The following is a 19,753-nucleotide window of genomic DNA, read 5'->3' on the forward strand; positions in this document are numbered from 1 at the left end:
ACCCCAATGAAAACAACGGGAGTGACCACAGTGTAAATCCAGAATAACACAATGGCAAACCAGGCTCTCTGTGTAAACGAAGCACATATAAAACTTCTGGTAGCCGGTTAGAGTTTATACAACACAGATCATCAGTTAATCATAGCTGCTCAAATTTAAAACAAAAACAACCCACCAAAACCCACTCCACAATACAAGGGAGAAAAAATAACATTTTATGAAAGTGTTTGCATTCCTGTGAGGTAATGTGTATGAGGCCATGAAGAAGACAGCACATAATTGCCTAATGTATTTGCAACCTGGTGTGCTTATTTATCTGACTATGAAGTCTTCCCTCAAAGACTAGTTATATCTTGCTTCTCTTATGAAGATGCCAGCAGGACAGACCTTGTATGAAGAACTGTAGTTTAAGAATTAAAGGTGTTTTTAATATGTAAAACTGTTATAGAAACAGATTGGTTTTAATATAACTCAGGTGTGTGACTTGTTATAAATACATACATAAATCCCAATTCAATTCACAGAAGTATGGGGTACAGAGACACAGAACCATATTTTTAAGCTATTAACATAGTCAACACAGCAATGCTGACTAAACCAGATCTGATCCAAACGATTGCTTCACAGTGCTGCGACTGACCTACTGTGTTTTTTTTCTTGTTGCACATAACAGCATTGTGTTTTTTCTAATACTCTTACCATTTCTGACTCAGGCTCACTCCCTGTTAAGTGCTACATAAAACACTGCAGCAACTACAATGGCATAAGGCTCAAAAGAAAAATCACAGAAATGCAGTTTTGGTGTGGATTAAGTGTGTCCTATTTTTAAATTCGTTTCAAGGAAGAATTTTATATTCCTTTGTTGGAAATTTTGGGTAGCAAGAAATTATTCCTTAAACTGCCATGACAAGACAAACAAGCACACAAACACATGCTCTACACAGTTTTAAAACGAAGTTCTTGGAGGTTTGTCTTGTCTGCCTGAGACAAGCTCTGACAGACTGAGACAAGCTCTGACAGACTGAGACATGGTCTGAGCAGCAGGAGAGCTGAGTGCATAACACACCTGAAGTGAATGGGATCTGAAGGTGCACTACAACTGGGCCAACAGCTTCCAAGGAGGAGTGTGGGATAAGGGAATGAAATAAAAACGTTGTCAATAATATAATTTTCAGTGTTGTCTCCAGCAAAAATCCAAGCACAGTTCCTGTTTTCACTTTCATCTACAAACCTGCTAAGGGATCACGCTTATGTTTTTCCCAGAAGTCTTCAAATTCCTTCTGAACCTCCTCATCAACTATAACCCCTGTCAGTTGTTCATTGTTCACTTGAATGTAATTGGCTTTCAAAACAATCTCTACGTCACAGCGCACATCCTGGTGGAAGGGTTTCCATCTCTGCATTACCACGCCATACACCGTGATGTCATCACCTGCGAGTAAGGACAAAATTAGCCACAATAACATCCTGCTCAGTATATGCAGATACACAAATTAACAGCTAAATTAAACATAATAGGACAGTTAATTTTAAATTAAACATAACAGGACAGTTAGTTTAATTTTCCTGATATTCTTTAATTTTCCTGATATCTGCTGGGAGGGCAATACAGCGGTGCATAGACAATCCAGGAAGTTTTTGGAAAGCGTAGGGGACAATTTCCTGGTGCAAGTGCTAGAGGAGCCAACTAGGGGGGGAGCTTTTCTTGACCTGCTGCTCACAACCCGGGAAGAATTAGTGGGGGAAGCAAAAGTGGATGGGAACCTGGGAGGCAGTGACCATGAGTTGGTTGAGTTCAGGATCCTGACACAGGGAAGAAAGGTAAGCAGCAGGATACAGACCCTGGACTTTAGGAAAGCAGACTTCGACTCCCTCAGGGAATGGATGGGTAGGATCCTCTGGGGGACTAACATGAAGGGGAAAGGAGTCCAGGAGAGCTGGCTGTATTTCAAGGAATCCCTGTTGAGGTTACAGGGACAAACCATCCCGATGAGTCGAAAGAGCAGTAAATATGGCAGGCGACCAGCTTGGCTTAACGGTGAAATCCTAGCGGATCTTAAACATAAAAAAGAAGCTTACAAGAAGTGGAAGGTTGGACATATGACCAGGGAAGAGTATAAAAATATTGCTCGGGCATGTAGGAATGAAACCAGGAGGGCCAAATCGCACCTGGAGCTGCAGCTAGCAAGAGATGTCAAGAGTAACAAGAAGGGTTTCTTCAGGTATGTTGGCAACAAGAAGAAAGCCAAGGAAAGTGTGGGCCCCTTACTGAATGAGGGAGGCAACCTAGTGACAGAGGATGTGGAAAAAGCTAATGTACTCAATGCTTTTTTTGCCTCTGTCTTCATGAACAAGGACAGCTCCCAGACTGCTGCACTGGGCATCACAACATGGGGAGTAGATGGCCAGCCCTCTGTAGAGAAAGAGGTGGTTAGGGACTATTTAGAAATGCTGGACGTGCACAAGTCCATGGGGCCGGATGAGTTGCATCCGAGAGTGCTAAAGGAATTGGCGGCTGTGATTGCAGAGCCATTGGCCATTATCTTTGAAAACTCGTGGCGAACGGGGGAAGTCCCGGATGACTGGAAAAAGGCTAATGTAGTGCCAATCTTTAAAAAAGGGAAGAAGGAGGATCCTGGGAACTACAGGCCAGTCAGCCTCTCCTCAGTCCCCGGAAAAATCATGGAGCAGGTCCTCAAAGAATCAATCCTGAAGCACTTACATGAGAGGAAAGTGATCAGGAACAGTCAGCATGGATTCACCAAGGGAAGGTCATGCCTGACTAATCTAATCGCCTTCTATGATGAGATTACTGGTTCTGTGGATGAAGGGAAAGCAGTGGATGTATTGTTTCTTGACTTTAGCAAAGCTTTTGACACGGTCTCCCACAGTATTCTTGTCAGCAAGTTAAAGAAGTATGGGCTGGATGAATGCACTATAAGGTGGGTAGAAAGTTGGCTAGATTGTCGGGCTCAACGGGTAGTGATCAATGGCTCCACGTCTAGTTGGCAGCCGGTATCAAGTGGAGTGCCCCAGGGGTCGGTCCTGGGGCCGGTTTTGTTCAATATCTTCATAAATGATCTGGAGGATGGTGTGGATTGCACTCTCAGCAAATTTGCGGATGATACTAAACTGGGAGGAGTGGTAGATACGCTGGAGGGCAGAGATAGGATACAGAGGGACCTAGACAAATTGGAGGATTGGGCCAAAAGAAATCTGATGAGGTTCAATAAGGATAAGTGCAGGGTCCTGCACTTAGGACGGAAGAATCCAATGCACAGCTACAGACTAGGGCCCGAATGGCTAGGCAGCAGTTCTGCGGAAAAGGACCTAGGGGTGACAGTGGACGAGAAGCTGGATATGAGTCAGCAGTGTGCCCTTGTTGCCAAGAAGGCCAATGGCATTTTGGTATGTATAAGTAGGGGCATAGCGAGCAGATCGAGGGACGTGATCGTTCCCCTCTATTCGAGACTGGTGAGGCCTCATCTGGAGTACTGTGTCCAGTTTTGGGTCCCACACTACAAGAAGGATGTGGAAAAATTGGAGAGAGTCCAGCGAAGGGCAACAAAAATGATTAGGGGTCTGGAACACATGACTTAAGAGGAGAGGCTGAGGGAACTGGGATTGTTTAGTCTGTAGAAGAGAAGAATGAGGGGGGATTTGATAGCTGCTTTCAACTACCTGAGAGGTGGTTCCAGAGAGGATGGTTCTAGACTATTCTCAGTGGTGGAAGAGGACAGAACAAGGAGTAATAGTCTCAAGTTGCAGTGGGGGAGGTTTAGGCTGGATATTAGGAAAAACTTTTTCACTAGGAGGGTGGTGAAACACTGGAATGCGTTACCTAGGGAGGTGGTAGAATCTCCTTCCTTAGAAGTTTTTAAGGTCAGGTTTGACAAAGCCCTGGCTGGGATGATTTAATTGGGGATTGGTCCTGCTTTGAGCAGGGGGTTGGACTAGATGACCTCCTGGGTCCCTTCCAACCCTGATATTCTATGATTCTATGAGTTTAGGCCTTTGTAGAGCAGATATTGCTAGAAAAAAGAATTTACTCTAATTACTGCATCTCTAAAATAGGCGACATCATGTAGCCTTTTTTATGTTTATGAATAAAAACTGGGACTAATATTTTGTAATCATTTTTTAAAAATTGTGAATCTAAAACAAACAAAAGAAATGAATATAACCTGTCTTAAGGGTTATAAAGAAAAACTATCAGGTTCAAAAACTTACTTTAAAAATTCCTTACCTATTTAATAAGCAACAGTGACATCTAAAAAGTATATTATTTACTTCTACTATTAATGCTCTTTATTTACTTGTTTCATCTCTTTTGCTTCAGTCAATAAAAATAAGACTACTTAGTCTAAGGTTTGTTTATAGTCCATTTCACTTTCAGGTTTCATGCATTCATAAAAACGCTGCAATATTTCATAGAAACTTTTCACTGGGCCTTATTAAACCTAAAACTCGACCAAATTTCATCTGATAGTTTTACTAAATAATTCCATCTCTGTTTTTTTGTATTCTTGTCATGCCTTTTGATTTGCGGATATAATTAGTCAAAAACCTCTGTTGTTGTAAATACTAAAACTTCTACTTGCTCTTTTGTTTTCGTACAGACATCTAAATCACAAGTGGAACTCTGTGCATTATGCTATTCGTTTCATTCAGAAGTTGCCATAGCTCTATACAACCACTTTGCTGTTTCCGCAGGTTGAATGTATTGGACACAGCAGGGGCTCCTTGCATCCCTCCATTCCCCCACACAAGCTCCAGGTGTGCACCCTCCCCCATCCCTCTCTATTTCAGGGACTTCCTCCAACCTCCTACTCCAGTGGTTTCCAGACTTGTTCCACCGCTTGTGCAGGGAAAGCCCCTGGTGGGCCAGGCTGGTTTGTTTACCTGCTGCGTCCGCAGGTTTGGCCGATCTCGGCTCCCAGTGGCCGCGGTTCACTGCTCCAGGCCAATGGGAACTGCTGGAAGCGGCGGTCAGTACGTCCCTCAGCCCGTGCCACTTCCCACAGCCCTCATTGGCCTGGAGCAGCAAACCGCGGCCCGGCCCGCCAGGGGCTTTCCTTGCACAAGAGGTGGAACAAGTTTGGGAACCACTGCCCTACTCCGTGCCAGCAGCAATGTGTGTGCATTCCTCCCTCCCATAACATTGTCCTCCATTCTCTCCCCCATGCCACATTGTGTGCCTCCCCCATTTTTACCTCCCCTCCATACCAAGGTCCTCCATTCTTCCACCCGCCATAGTTTCTGTGTGCCCCCCATTTCCTATCCACCACATGCCAAGGGACTCGTGTGTTCCCCATGTCCCTCTCCCAGCATACCATTGTCCCCTATTCCCTATATCCCAAGGAGTCTGTGTTTTGTCCTCATTCCAGGGTCCCCCATCCCCCACACCAGGGGCTCTGTGCACCCTCCTTTCCCCCATTTCATTCTTATTTGCTGATATACTGGATCAGTCTCAGTCAATTACATAGAAGCTGCTATATTGGATTATTCCATCTAGCTTTTGGTTCCTTTCTACAACAGCGGCCAGTGCCACTTTGGTAAACCTTGACCTCTGTATCATTTTGAGAGTGGGTGATCAGTAGTGAACACAGTATTGCTGGGGAAGGGGTACTATCCATTTATATAATGGACTTATAACATTCTGAATATTATTTTCTGTCCCATTCTTTGTACATCCTAATGGTCTGTTTGCTTTTTTGACGGTCACTGCACACTAAGCTGACATTTTTACCTGCAACCTTTCTTTGACGGGAAGCTATGATACATGGTTTCCCAAACCACCAAAGGGACACTAAACTGTAAGTACTGTCACCAGTTTAGAAAAGGAGATTCAGTATCCTGACATTTACAGGTCTCAAAATAACTTCTGGAGCCCATGAAATATTGCATAGCAATGTTTTTCTGTCAAAATGTTATGATGTCACAAAAGGGGATGGTCTTTTCTGCAACAGAATTAATTTGCCATGTTAACACACTGACTTAACACAACAACAAAGTGATACATGAGCGTTTCCCACCAGACAAGCCCTAAAAACTGACAACTTTATTGGAGATGCCTTCTTTCAAATGAAATACAAACTTGAAAATGCCCGAGGCACAAATGTGTGTAATTGAAACTACATATAACTTTACATGGGAACACTCCATTGTCCTCACCTGACTTACAACTGTCCACTAAGTCATCTTCCAGGACAACGACCATAGAACGAGGGATGCTTCCGACAGATAGCCTTTGAATCTAGTAGACAGCAAGAAAAAGTGTATGCATTTATTACAGGCAGGTGCCATCAAACCACCACATGCTATTGCTTTGGTTTACAAACTGGCCAAACCATGCCAGCCTGGTTTCCAACAGAACCATTATTCTGCACACCAAAGACCTTATTTTTCATTCCCTGCAAAGGAGCATCTCCTTAGTTTCTCTCACAGAACTCATACAATGAGCATGCAGCTGCTCTCATTAAGTTAGGGGAATCTTGCCACTGACATCAATGGAAACAGAACTGGACCTTAAATTATCTCTAGGGGCCGTATTCTGGGAGGTGCTGAACAACTTCAACGTCTTGCTGGATAAAGCTTTACAAAAATAAGAACAGGAGTACCTGTGGCACCTTAGAGACTAACAAATTTATTTGACCATAAGCTTTCATGGGCTACAGCCCACTTCATCAGATGCATAGAATGGAACATGTAGTAAGAAGATATATATATAGGTGGCAGTTTTGCAACAGAAAAGCTTCAAAAACAGACTCCAACAAGAAACTGCTGAACCGGAATTAATTTGCAAACTAGATACCATTAACTTGGGCTTGAATAGAGACTGGGGGTGGCTGGTCATTACACAACTTGAATCTATTTCCCCATGTTAAGTATCCTCACACCTTCTTGTTAACTGTCTGAAATGGGCCATCTTGATTATCACTACAAAAGTTTTTTTTCTCCTGCTGGTAATAGCTCATCTTAATTAATTAGCGTCTTAGAGTTGGTGTGGCAAATTTCACCTTTTCATGTTCTCTGTACGTATATATATCTTCTTATTATATGTTCCATTCTATGCATCTGATGAAGTGGGCTGTAGCCCATGAAAGCTTATGCTCTAATAAATTTGTTAGTCTCTAAGGTGCCACAAGTACTCCTGTACTTTTTGCGGATATAGACTAACACGGCTGTTACTCTGAAACCTACAAAAATAAGGTAATTGTAAAAAAATGAACTTTTTTTTACATTAATTGAGAATTAGTTTAGGATGATTTCAATAAACCAAGTTTACTGTAGGCACTGATGCCTGCTTAAAAATTAAACAGTTCCTCTTAACTGTATATATTGGAAGATGCCACTTCACTAAAGGTATTTAATCAAGATTTGACAGGGACGGAAAGAAGTTTACACTTAAATCCCAAAGACTAAACCAACAGCAGGTGAAAAGCAAATCAAACACAACCAGGAGAATACATATTGACAAGTACATCAGTAATTGTTGTATTTTTTTTCCTCCAAGGCAAAAGCTATGCAATCTTGTCACAGGCGATTTCCATATAAAGCACTTCTTTTCTAGTTACTCACAAAGCCCTGCTGTAATTGTTAAATTGTACTCTGCGGACAGAATAGTAATCTGAAGTACCTACTTCTTTTGTAGCAAATGCTCATCCATATTACAATTTTAGGTTAATTCATTCTCCAGGGCCTAGAAATTGTTTCTGCATTTTTGTCTATTACTTTATTTCTACAGGCAACTTGCATCTCTGTGGGTACTGGTGGCAGAAACATTTGTTACTGGCAGCACTAAACAGGACAGATCGTATATACAGAGTCAATTTAATCCCGATGTAACTCCATTAATATCAATAGGTTCATACTACTGATGAAACTGTCTCACAATGCAGATATTTGCGACACAGTAAAAGAAAAAATTAAAGTTCTAATAAAAACTAAAAATCTGGAATAAGCATAAAGAGAATATGCAACATAGGGAACATGCTATCAGAAATATTTTAACTTCTGCAGTCATTGGTTATCCTTAATTTGTTAAAATATTTTTAATTTCTCACTCTACACAGTTCTATTTTTGTATATACGATGTATACGTACACACATCTCAGAGCTCTCTTAAATTGGACATCAAATCATCCCAATTAAGATAAGAGGCCACTTAAAAGAAGTCTGAATAAGTTACTGTACTCAACAAAAATACAATAATAGAAATATTAACTAAAATTTCTCTTTTTTTCAAATTTTGTAGAACTTAGAATTTTTCACCTATTTTTCACTTGGTTAAGCATCTCTTAACCACTTGGCACTGACCAAGTATGTCCCCATTATACTGAGTTTTTGTTATAACTTCCCCAGTTATGCAACAATCATAGGCACTCCCTCTGGGCTGACTATCATACAAATGACTGCATGTTGCCTTGGGCAGCAAAATGTTCAGTGACCATTTTTGTAGCTGGCTGCAGACTGGCAGTGGTAGAGATCTGCAGATTTGCTCTTGCAGCAGCAGCACCCATAGAGATGGCATTTGCCATAACTGGGCTAAATTGGTTCCATGGGAGCCATCTCAAGTATCGTGACCACATATAAAACAAATGTACAGTTGGTTTAGAGTTTATCTACACAGGAAGATTAATCCAGTATAGGATAGTGTAGGAATTTAAAGTAGATTAACTATTTCTGATTAACTCCATGTGAATTAAGCTAATTTGGAATAAGGCACTCTCATTCAGAATAAGAGGGTACGCATACTGAGTTAATCAAGAAGAGTTAATCGGGTTTAACAATTCTGAAATAACTCCTTGTGTAGCAAAGCCCTTAGATAGACAACATATATTTTGTATTGTATTATGCAGCAACATATTGTGGAAGGCGAAAGGCATAATGGGGCACTACAGAAGTCATGGTTATCCACTGCAGCTAAAGATGCCTCCAGCTGTAACAGTCTTTGTGCCACTGAGCCAAGCTTCAGCAGTCAAGAGAATGGGACTGTCCCAGTGCAACGACTCTCCCATTTTAATCAACTTCACACACATGTCATTCATGCACATCTCTCTTCAAAAGTCCTGTGGTGATGGGGGAGTGGCAAAGCGACAGGTGAAGATGATTACTAGTAGTCGTAGCCACAAGCCTGCATGCAGGTGGCTTGGGACATTGGTCGCACATCCCTGACCCAAGGGCAGCAGGGGAGCTCGGCAACACCCCTGGTGACAGAGCAGTCCTTTTTAGGATTGCACTGCTCTCCCTTTCTAAGTGAAGTGACTAGAAAAGGTGCCTCAAACACTGCCTGCCCAAATTAAATCCGGCCATCTTACCATGGCTGGTGGATCATCCCCAATGCAGTCGAAAGCCAAAGATAACCAAAAAAGCACTACAGATAGTCCTGATGTTCCAAGCAGCAATGATAGACAAAGACGATACCTCTCAATTTGAAAGAACAGTTCTCCTTTCCAAAGAGATAGCCCAGTATGACATTGACATTGCAGCACACAGTGAAACTAGATTGGCAGGCGAGGGCATTATCACAGAACCGGCTGGGAGTTACATCTTCTTTTGGAAGGGAAAATAACCAGACAAAGACAGAATCCATGGAGTGGGAATTGCCATTAAGACCAAACTATTGCAATGTCTCAAAGACCTTCAAATAGGCATTAACCAAAGACTCATGAAAGTCCAGTTACCACTAAATAAGTCATGATTTGCTACCATCATCAGTGCATATGCAACCACCTTAACACGCCCTGATGATGCTAAGGAACGGTTCTATTCTGATCTCGACTCTCTCATCAATACCACAAAGTAACAAACTAATCATCCCAGGAGATTTTAATGCAAGAGTAGCTAAAGATAACAACAACTATCAAGGTGTCATTGGGAAAAACGGCACTGGAAAAATTAACGAAAATGGTCTCCTACTCCTAAGCAAGCATACAGAGCATAGCCTGACAATTACAAATACCATATTCAGACAGGAAGACAAATATAAAACTACATGGATCCATCCCAGATCCAAACAATGGCATCTAATAGATTCCATCATTGTCCGACAATGTGACATAAGGGGTGTTAGGATATTGTTAAACTAAATTATACATCCTATCAAGACAAACTACAAAGTGCACTAGAAACCAACCTTGGTGATAACCCTGTCTCATAGGAGGAATTTAGAGCGACAATAGAAAGCCTGCAACTGACGTCCCTGGATGGAAGAAAAGGGCTCACCAGGACTGGCTTGATTAAAATGATGAGGAAATCACAGTACTCTTGAAAGAAAAAAATGAGGCTTTCCAAATCTGGCAAAATGATATTCAGTCCTCCTCAAAGAGAGAGAGATTTAAACACCTGCAAAACAAGGCACAAAGACAACTACGCTTGATACAAGATAAATGTTGGGAGAAGGTAGCAGAAGACACTCAAATATATGCAGAAACAAATGAAACAAAGAAGTTCTTTGATTCCTTGAAGCTAGTTTATGGACGTTCAAAGGTGGGCACAAGTTGTCTCATGATGGCTGATGGCAGGACAGTCATCAAAGACAAACCTGGCATGGAACAGAGATGGGCTGAACATTTCAGCCAGTTACTGAACACACCATCCTCAGCTGAAACAAATGCTATTAATCTAATACTTCAAAAGCCTATTCAGCACCACCTTGATTTACCATCCTCACTTGAAAAAATAGAAAAGACAATCAGTTTGATGAGCTCAAGAAAGTCCTCGGGGCAGAGATGGAATACCAGCAGAAATATATAAATCTGCGGGTCCAAAACTGGTAACAACGCTCCAGAAGATCCTTACCGATATCTGGGACAGTGAAGAAATGCCACAAGACTTCAAAGATGCCACAATTATTCCTTTATTTAAAAATAAAGGCAGCAAAGTGGTCTGTGATAACTACCGTGGGATAACTCCCCTATCTGTCGCTGGAAAAATCTTTGCTCATGTCCTCCTGAACCGACTGATTTCATCTGTCTCAGAAGCCAATCTACCTGAGACTCAGTGCAGATTCAAACCTGGTCGTAGCACCATAGATGTGATTTTCAGTATTAGGCAAATACAAGAAAAATGTATCGAACAAAACATGAATCTCGTCAGTGCTTTCATCGATCTGAAAAAAGCATTTGTTACAGTCAATAGGGAAGGATTATGGATGATCCTCAGCAAACTTGGTTGCCCACCAAACTGGTAAAGATCACTCGTTTATTTCATGAGGCGATACAAGGTCAGGTACTTTTTAAGGGAGATCTTACTGACTCCTTTCCCATTTCATATGGAGTCAAACAAGGTCCTTGCCCCTGTACTGTTCAACCTCTTCTTCCCTCGAGTTCTCAACCATGCTACAGATGGGCTCAACAGAGGCATATACATCAGATACAGACACAATGGTTCAGTCTTCAATCTTACAAGGCTTAAAGCAAAACCAAAAGTAACAGAACTACTAATAAGAGAAGCACTCTTTGCAGATGATTGTGCCCTTCTAGCGCACACAGAGGGAGATCTCCAATGTATCGTAGATTGCTTTGCTGAAGCATCAAAATTGTTTGGCCTCACAATCAGCCTGAAGAAAACTGGTGTTGCACCAATCATCTTCACCGCTCTGTGCCATATCCCCTAGCATATCCATTAGTGGAATCCAACTAAAGCAAGTTGGCAGTTTTACCTATCTCGGCAGCAACATCTCCAGTGATTGATCTCTTGACAAAGATCACGAACAGGATACAGAAAGCTTCTCAGTCCTTAGGAAAGTTACGTAACAAAGTCCTGAAATCCCACAACATAACGCTCTCAACAAAAATAAAACTTTATATTTCTTTTGTGCTCACAGCTCTCCTCTACGGCTGTGAGACCTGGACACCATACAAATGGCATATCAAACCGCTGGAGGCTTTCCATATGCGATCTCTGCGCACCATTATGGGGATCCGTTGGCAGGACAAAATTACCAACCTGGAGGTTCTCCAAAAGTCAAATGCCATAAGCATCGAGGCCATGCTGATAAAAGCCCAACTACGCTGGGTTAGACACATCATTAGGATGCCTGAATATCGACTCCCCGAAAAAGTTTGCTACGGAGAATCAGTACAAGGACACCGGAATCAAGGCTGCCCCAGAAAGCACTACAAGGACAGCACCAAGAACAGCACACGCTCTGGTGCAATAAAACCAGATTATCTGGAGAAGGCTGCATTAAATAGATCAGCCTGGCAACACACAGCAATCAGAGCTTTTCAAGTCTTTGAAGAGGACAGAAATAACCGATTGTTATCTGCAAGGGAAAAGCGCCATATTACTGCTATAGCTACCCAGACACTCACCAATGACTTTGTCTGCCCGATCTGCTCACGAGCTTGCGCGTCACGCTTTGGACTTCAGAGTCACTCCAGAATCCACAACGAGAGAGCATGAAAACATCACCGTCGAACCGATGGACTACACACACTTAGTACTTAATTTATGAACACCCTAATTTAATCCATGCATTGGCTGTAAGTATTTCTTATGATGCATAAAAATGACTTCAAATAACAGTCATATAGCAAATGGAATAAACTTGCATGGGTGTTTCTGTGGATATTCATTTTTCTAGCTCTTTAGCTTGAACTTTTGGAATTACAGGATAAAGGTGTCTGGTAGCTTTCCTCTCACCCGGGCAATTGTTCTAAATAACAGTAAAGGGTTTATACAGCTTTTCCACTTACAGTAGAATGTTAACAAATCTTTTACTAGTTACAAGGGAACAATTCATCACTGGCATAAGCAGGTATAGTTCTATTAGGGTTGCACTTGCTTACACTAGCAACAAAGTCCATAGTACTTTTACTAGCATAATTTATTTTTCCACATGATTCATTTATTTTATTCCTCCTCTTCCCTCTATTTTTTTGTTTACCTGTTCCTGAATTTTGATTTCTTGATAGTCTCTGCAGCTGGTGGGAACAGAGGACGTTCCTGAGAGACAAGTGAATTTAGATGAATTGCAACCTTCTCCATTAGGGCAAGTTGATGGACGGAAGAAAGCATAGTACTGCTCAAAATCTGCTTTGACCACAAAAACGTGCTTGCACTTGTTACACATGTAATCCCGTTCAAACTCCAGGACTTTCACTAGACTGGTACGAATAACAGTTCCAGTAATGGACAAAAAGTGACCCACATCTCTGGTTTTAGGGATACGTTCTCTGGTTAGCTCAGGGCAAACAGGCAAACCTGTTAAATAAAAATACAGACATTATTAAGACCACAAGTCTAAGTTTATAAACATGAAATGTATCTCCACTAGCAGTGTATGGTACAAAGATGTTTTCTCAACTGGAAAAGGAGAGAAAGACAGATATGAATAGCATCCATGGACATTTCATTAATCTGACATACTAGTCACAAATATCAAAACACAGAAGAGAATTAACACGGAGAGAAAATATAACAGCATTACAATCCAATTCTGACCAAAAGCTAAGCAGTAATTTATTGTGACTGATTTGAGGGTTTTTTCTTTCTCCTTTTCATGGATTTTTCTCAAATGAATCTATTAACTGAAATTATTTGATGACCTTTTAGTGAGTTTCATTTACTCTATGACTTTCATTTATCACCTTCTATGACTTCCTATTTGAAATATCAAATTTGCTGCTTATCCGTGATCAGCCATATAAATCATATGGTATTGTTTTCCTGGTTAAACCAGCATAACTCATAATCTGGTGTGAATCCTCAAGATAAGCAAATTTAAAATTTACATCCTGAGCATCTGACCTTAAAATTCTCTTTCCTCTAGGATCAATACTAGTAAAACTCACTTTCAGGAAAGCTGACAGAAAACAAATACAAAGGAGTTATGAACACACCTGAAGCATGTTCACTTATAAATTCAAATGAATAGTCATAGTACATTTTTTGCAGTATTTGCCCTGCTCTAGTTCTACCCTAAGAGCCAGCGCTGAGCCCTCCATTCAATTGGCTATAAGGCATTCAGAACCATGCAGGACAAAATCCTTAGCTAGGAAGATTAATGTACCTCAACAGCCTACAACTCCTTTACAAAAATAAATGCACTTTATAATACTTGATATGTGATAAGACTAATAGCTGCCTCCCAGGAAGTTACTATTTTCTTTAATATTACACAGTAAAGTGAGTAATTACTGTGTAACTGTGACAGACTTTCCCCTCCCCGCTTCTTTGGAACACTGGAGAGCAATGTATTTCCTTCTAATTTTGTCTTTGGCATAATTTTTTCCAGTAACGGGCATGAATTCTATGACCTTCATAAAGCATAGCACATCTGTCACCAGGGAGAAAGCTGTAGCACTTCAGCTGGCTACTGTACATCTTTGTGGTATGACTGTCTGAGTGAGCATCAGCGGGGCAGAGAGAGAGAGAGAGAGACTAGATTTGGAAGGAAATTAATGTATTTTGAGCAATACAGAGACTCCAATCCATTCATTTTACTTTGTTTCCCAAACTCTTTGCCTGAGGTATACATGTGTCCTTGAGTAGGTTTTAGTACGTTAGTAATAGCATTATAGGTTCAACTTTACATATATGCTTTGCTACTGAGCACATACTGGTGTTTAGGCTAATGGTAATTAAGCAAAAACTCCCTCATCCATGAACAGATTTGCAGTGAAAGGAAATCTTATGCATTCATATTTGCAAAATGCAAAACTTCAGATAGACAAGTTTATCTTTTAATTCCCCCTAAAGCAGAGGGGATCTGTGCGGCTGAGTGCAGCTTCTCTCATCCCACCTGACCCAAACCAGTGCATATGCCAAGGTGCTCTCACCCCCTCCTCCACCCAAGGGAGAAAGAGGCTTTCACCCGGTTTTGGATTCCTAGACATCCTTCTTCTATTCAAGAACATTTATTTCTTTGGTTAAATGAGAAACTATATTCTCCACTGTGGTCAGGGCTGTAACCCCTGCCCCTTCCATAGCGGGAGGAAGCAGTGCCCTACTGACCCACTTTGGAAGAATGAAGAGAAACCCCACAAATCAAAACGTTTCTAGTCCCTTTTGCCCATTTAATGGAAGATAGCATCCTTAGGAAATTAGGCTGAAAGACTCTTTAATCCATGTAGCCCATCATTTTTATTCCTAGAGCAATAATCAGCCTTCTGTAGGTATGGTCTATCCAAAAATTATTTGACTCCTATAGCATCCACTACTTCTTTGGTAGCGTAATCTGTAATCCCGTAGCACAACGAGTAAAAAAAGATGGTCATTATAAAGAAAGGAGGTGTGCAAATGCAATCAGAAAATTGGTTTAGAAAAAGGAAGCTACATCACATTTCATGACTTTGAACTGGTAAGAAAGAGGCCATGTATCCCTTTTATATCACAAAATTAATAGTTGTATAAAGTTTGCATAAATTGTAAAATGGGTGGCAAATTGTTTTATTTTTTGCTAGGATTATGAAAGACAGAATCACAATTCAGATTACATTCCTGAATGCACATGTGTATAATGATAACTTTTTGAAACAAGGTTTAGTGGGGTGAAACACCAGATACTGTATATTATATAACTGATTCTTCTAACTTGACACTACTGAAAGATTAAGTAAACATATACCATCAAAATCCAGGGACATAGGTTTATATAACAACATATTAATTAATAAACTTTAACTCTGTCTGATACTACTAACAGCTGATAAATGCTTCAGCAATTTTTTATTAAGAAATAAACCAACATTCAAAATCTTATATTAAGAAATTGATGGATTTCAGTACAGTATATATTTATATCAGAGTGATATCTTCTTGGAAACTATCATAAGCACCTCAGGCCTGATATCACTCTGTGTAATGGGAAACTGAAACCCTTAGCTCAAAGGCCAGGAGTTCTTGAGGCAGAACACTAATATTTTAGTAACTTTTGCAATCACACTTGGCCAACATAGAAAACCACTAACTCCTGGCTTCTAGGAGTAACCAACTTCAAGTAATCATGCATGACATTGCTTTCAATATCAACACCTTGACAACAAATTTAGTGTCAATAGAAAGGACAGTACATTGTGACAAAAAGGATGAAATGTTCTTTTATTACTGATAATTTCTTCCAACGGTGTATTCTGCTTTTAAAGTGAGCAGGTTAGATAAGATCCCATCTGCACTACAAAAATCAATAGTGTCAGACGAGTTACAATGCAGATAAACTATCCCCAAATTGATTAAAATATAACTCTGTCTTGTAGCCCCAACCATCTTTTAACCATGTACCTGAATTGTACTAAAGCACCCGCAATAGCCATGCTGCTGAAGGGCTAGAGAGGAATGAAGTAGTAGTATCAACTAACCACTCTCTGCTGTACACCCTGCTACTTTCATAAAGGGTTGAGGTGCAAACAATGCTTCCCCACACCAATGAAAGAATGCATCTGAAACTAGGTGCATACTCATGGAATTTCCTGACTCCTACACAGGCTTTTCTTGGTTAACATAATGGGCCCAGAGCCACTGCAGTTCTATCAGCAGGCATCTGTCTTCCTCAGCTCTCTGGATCTTCATAAGTGCCTGATCCTGAACGTAAATTTTAACACTACCGTGGAAGCACAGGACCACCTTGGGATAGAGAAGTGCTAGGCCACCCTGGACGTTCTCAGAGAGATTGTCAACCATTACTCCCTGGTTAGACTACCACCCGGACAACTCCACCACCTTCACTTACGTATGGGTGGAGGACATTCAATTGTGCCACTCCCAGTTGGACTGCATTTACATTTCTTGATTTCACATCTTGCTGGGCCCATACCTCCAGCATCAGGCTGGACCCATTCTTGGACCACCATCTGGTGGACATAATGGCGTCGCTAACACCTGAGCAGCTGGAGCCAGCCTACTGGCATTGCAATTAATAGTCTGTTGGAGAATGTGGACTTTGCAGCATCCTTCCAGGAGTTCTGGCTGGCTTGGAGGAGCCAGAGGCATGCCTTTCCCTCAGCACAGAAATGCTGGGATGTGGGGAAGGTATGTGACCAGCTCTTCTGCCATGACTACACCCGAGGGGCCAGCCAGCGGTGGGATGTGGCATTAGAACAGTTGGAGCAGGAGGTTTTGGAACTGAAGAGGCACCTAGCCTCTTGCCCCAGGAATCCATCCCTCTGCAAAGTGTGTCAGGAAAAATGTGATGAGCTCAGGGCCCTGGGTGCCTCTGTTTGATCCCGCATCAAGTATCTTCAGGAAATGGATTGCGACTCCTGCTTCTTCTATACCCTGGAGAAAAAGAGGGGAGCCAAAAAGCATTCCACGAGCCTCCTGGTGGACGATGGCACACCTCTCACAGAGTCTCATAGGGTCGATTGAGATGCGGGAAAGGGCCAAGGCCTTTTATGTCAGCCTTTTCTCCCTGCATCCAATAGATGCTGATGCCTCTGGGATGAACTCTCTACAGTCAGCGCAGGGGACCAGGTTTGGTTAGAGTAACCTCTCACTCTGGTCGAGTTCTTGGAGGCCCTCTGTCTGATCCCCATCAACAAATCTCCAGGGACTGACGGGCTGACTCTGGAGTTCTACCACACATTCTGGGAAGTGATCAGCCCAGACCTCGCAACTATCTGGGCTGAGTCCTTAGGGAGCGGGGTTCTCTCCCTATAGTGTAGGCAGGCCATGGTCACCCTGTTGCCTAAATAGAGGGACCTCCACGACCTCAGGAATTGGCTCCCAGTTTCGCTCCTCAACACAGACAACAAAGTCACAGTGAAAGCCATCTCACTGCAGTTGGGGTCTATGCTAGCAGGAACGAACCACCCTGACCAGACCTAGACCATCCCCGGCTGGATTATTTTTGACAAACTATCTGGTCTGGGACCTACTCCAGCTAGCACTCAGGGATGGTCTGTCACTCACCCTCCTGTCCCTGGACCAGAGAAGGCATTTGACAGGATGGATCACAGATATCTCACAGGTACTCTGCTGGCGTTTGGCTTCAGACCCCACTTCATGGGGTTTCTACAGGTGCTGTAGGCCTCTGTGGAGTGTCTGGTCAAGCTCAACTGGGGCTTCACTGAACCTGTCACCTTTCGTTGCGGGGTGCATCAGGGCTGCTCACTGTCTGAGCAGGTCTATACCATCACTATTGAGTCCTTCCTCTGCCTCCTATGCAACAGGATGACGGGGTTGATGCTTTGGGAGACAGACTTGTGGGTGGGCCTTTTGGTGTATGCTGACAATGTGCTCCTTGTGACCCAAGACCTGAGAGACCTGCTGTGGGTGGAGGCTTGTCAAACCATCTGTTCAGCAGCCTCCTCTGCCTTAGACAACTGGGTTAAGAGCTCTGGTCTGATGGTTGAGGACAGGTGACAGGCAGTCTCCCTTTCACCCATGCACCATGTCGTCCGGTGGGGTGTAGGTCTACTGCTCTATTTGGGCATGCACCTTTCTCCCCTGAGATCTCTCTGAGCTGCAAGTCTTATACAAGGACCTCCTCAGGACCTGGCAGCTAATGTCAGCAACCAGGTCCATAGTGGCCACTGAGGTGGAGGACCTGCTCACAGACCCCCTGCTACATAACCCCCATATAAATGTGCAGGGGATGGAGTCTTGATTGGTGTCAGACGACAGTCCTGGCTGGTGACACCAGAACCAGAGACCTTCTGGACTATCTGAAGGACTGGGTGGACCTTGCGGTGCGTGGCCAGCACGTGGGGCTGCCCACCCTGTGTGTCTGCTGTCATTTGTTGCAGTAGGCGAGGACAGCCTTGCCTCTTGCTTCTCTCACTTTCCTCAAGAAGGTCCTGCGGGATGGTGCTCCCCGCCCATTCTTTGCTCCTGGCCCTCCACAACTCAGCATCGGGACTGCAAGCTTCCCTGGTCACCCCCAACAGGCCGCCTGAGTTGCCTGAATGACATTTAGCCAGTTTGCCTCCAAGACATGCCAGAAAACATCTGTACACACTCGTTCTTCAAACCATCCACTTCCTCACCCTTATGTCTCACCTTCTCACCAAATGGCGAGACCTGTTACTGCTTGCAGAGGGAGAGGAACTCTGGTGGGCCAGTCTGTACTTCACTCTGGTTCTATGACCCACTGGGGATATTAGTTGCAAGCTCCTCCATGGAGCCATGAGCATGGGCATGTACCTGGCACAGTTCACAGACTCCCTAAATATCTGTCCCTTCTGCGGCGAGAGAACACATAGTGCACCAGGTTGCATCCTCCTCTCCTACTGAGGTTCTGGTTGCACTTTTCCCTGCACCTCCCTGATGTTTGCATACCCCGTCTGTGGTTCCACAATGTTGCGGGACCTTCTTGTCAACTTCATCCTGGCACTGGCCAAGATGGCCATCCATCATACCAGGAGGACAATACTAGACAGGAGGGTGCTCTGCAACTGTAGGGTATATTACTAGTCCCTTGTCTGCTCATGCCTCTGGGCACAGCTCCTCTGGGCAGCATCCATTGACTCCTCAGACACCTTTGAGGAGCAGTAGCGGAGAGTGCTGTTCCAGGTTCTCTGTTTGGTGCCCCCTCTGAAATCCTGATTTTCAACCTTTATCCTCACTCCTGTTCTGTTTTCTCCGTTGTTGTTCCCAGCAATAAATTTCGGCCAGGACTTATTGGTTCCTCACTTTCAATTGAAGGGGCAGGCCTTTAATTATGGGTCAGCCTAGACTCGCCTGTCCCAGTACTACAAATAAATACACAAGTTTTGGTTTAAGCCCTGATCCTAAAATGAGCTCCACACATTAAGACCTTAGATTATCATTATACTCATCTGTTCCTCAGTTTCCATCCCCACTTCCA

The 19,753-nt window shown here is 42.7% G+C and overlaps 1 protein-coding gene across 5 annotated transcripts in view; it reads right to left on the reverse strand.

The window, feature by feature from the left end:
- Positions 1-19,753, reverse strand: part of MCM9 (minichromosome maintenance 9 homologous recombination repair factor) — a 74,939-nt gene that overhangs the window by 50,008 nt on the left and 5,178 nt on the right. For all 5 annotated transcript variants that reach the window (XM_048844676.2, XM_075126661.1, XM_048844678.2 and 2 more), the window contains exons 3-5: positions 12,896-13,212; positions 6,175-6,256; positions 1,232-1,432 (exon numbers count right to left, since the gene is read on the reverse strand). In XM_048844676.2, the coding sequence (XP_048700633.2) occupies positions 1,232-1,432; positions 6,175-6,256; positions 12,896-13,212 (600 nt within the window). The remainder of the gene's footprint in view (positions 1-1,231; positions 1,433-6,174; positions 6,257-12,895; positions 13,213-19,753) is intronic.

Source organism: Caretta caretta, chromosome 3 (assembly GCF_965140235.1).
Source record: "Caretta caretta isolate rCarCar2 chromosome 3, rCarCar1.hap1, whole genome shotgun sequence".
Lineage (NCBI taxonomy): Eukaryota > Metazoa > Chordata > Testudines > Cheloniidae > Caretta > Caretta caretta.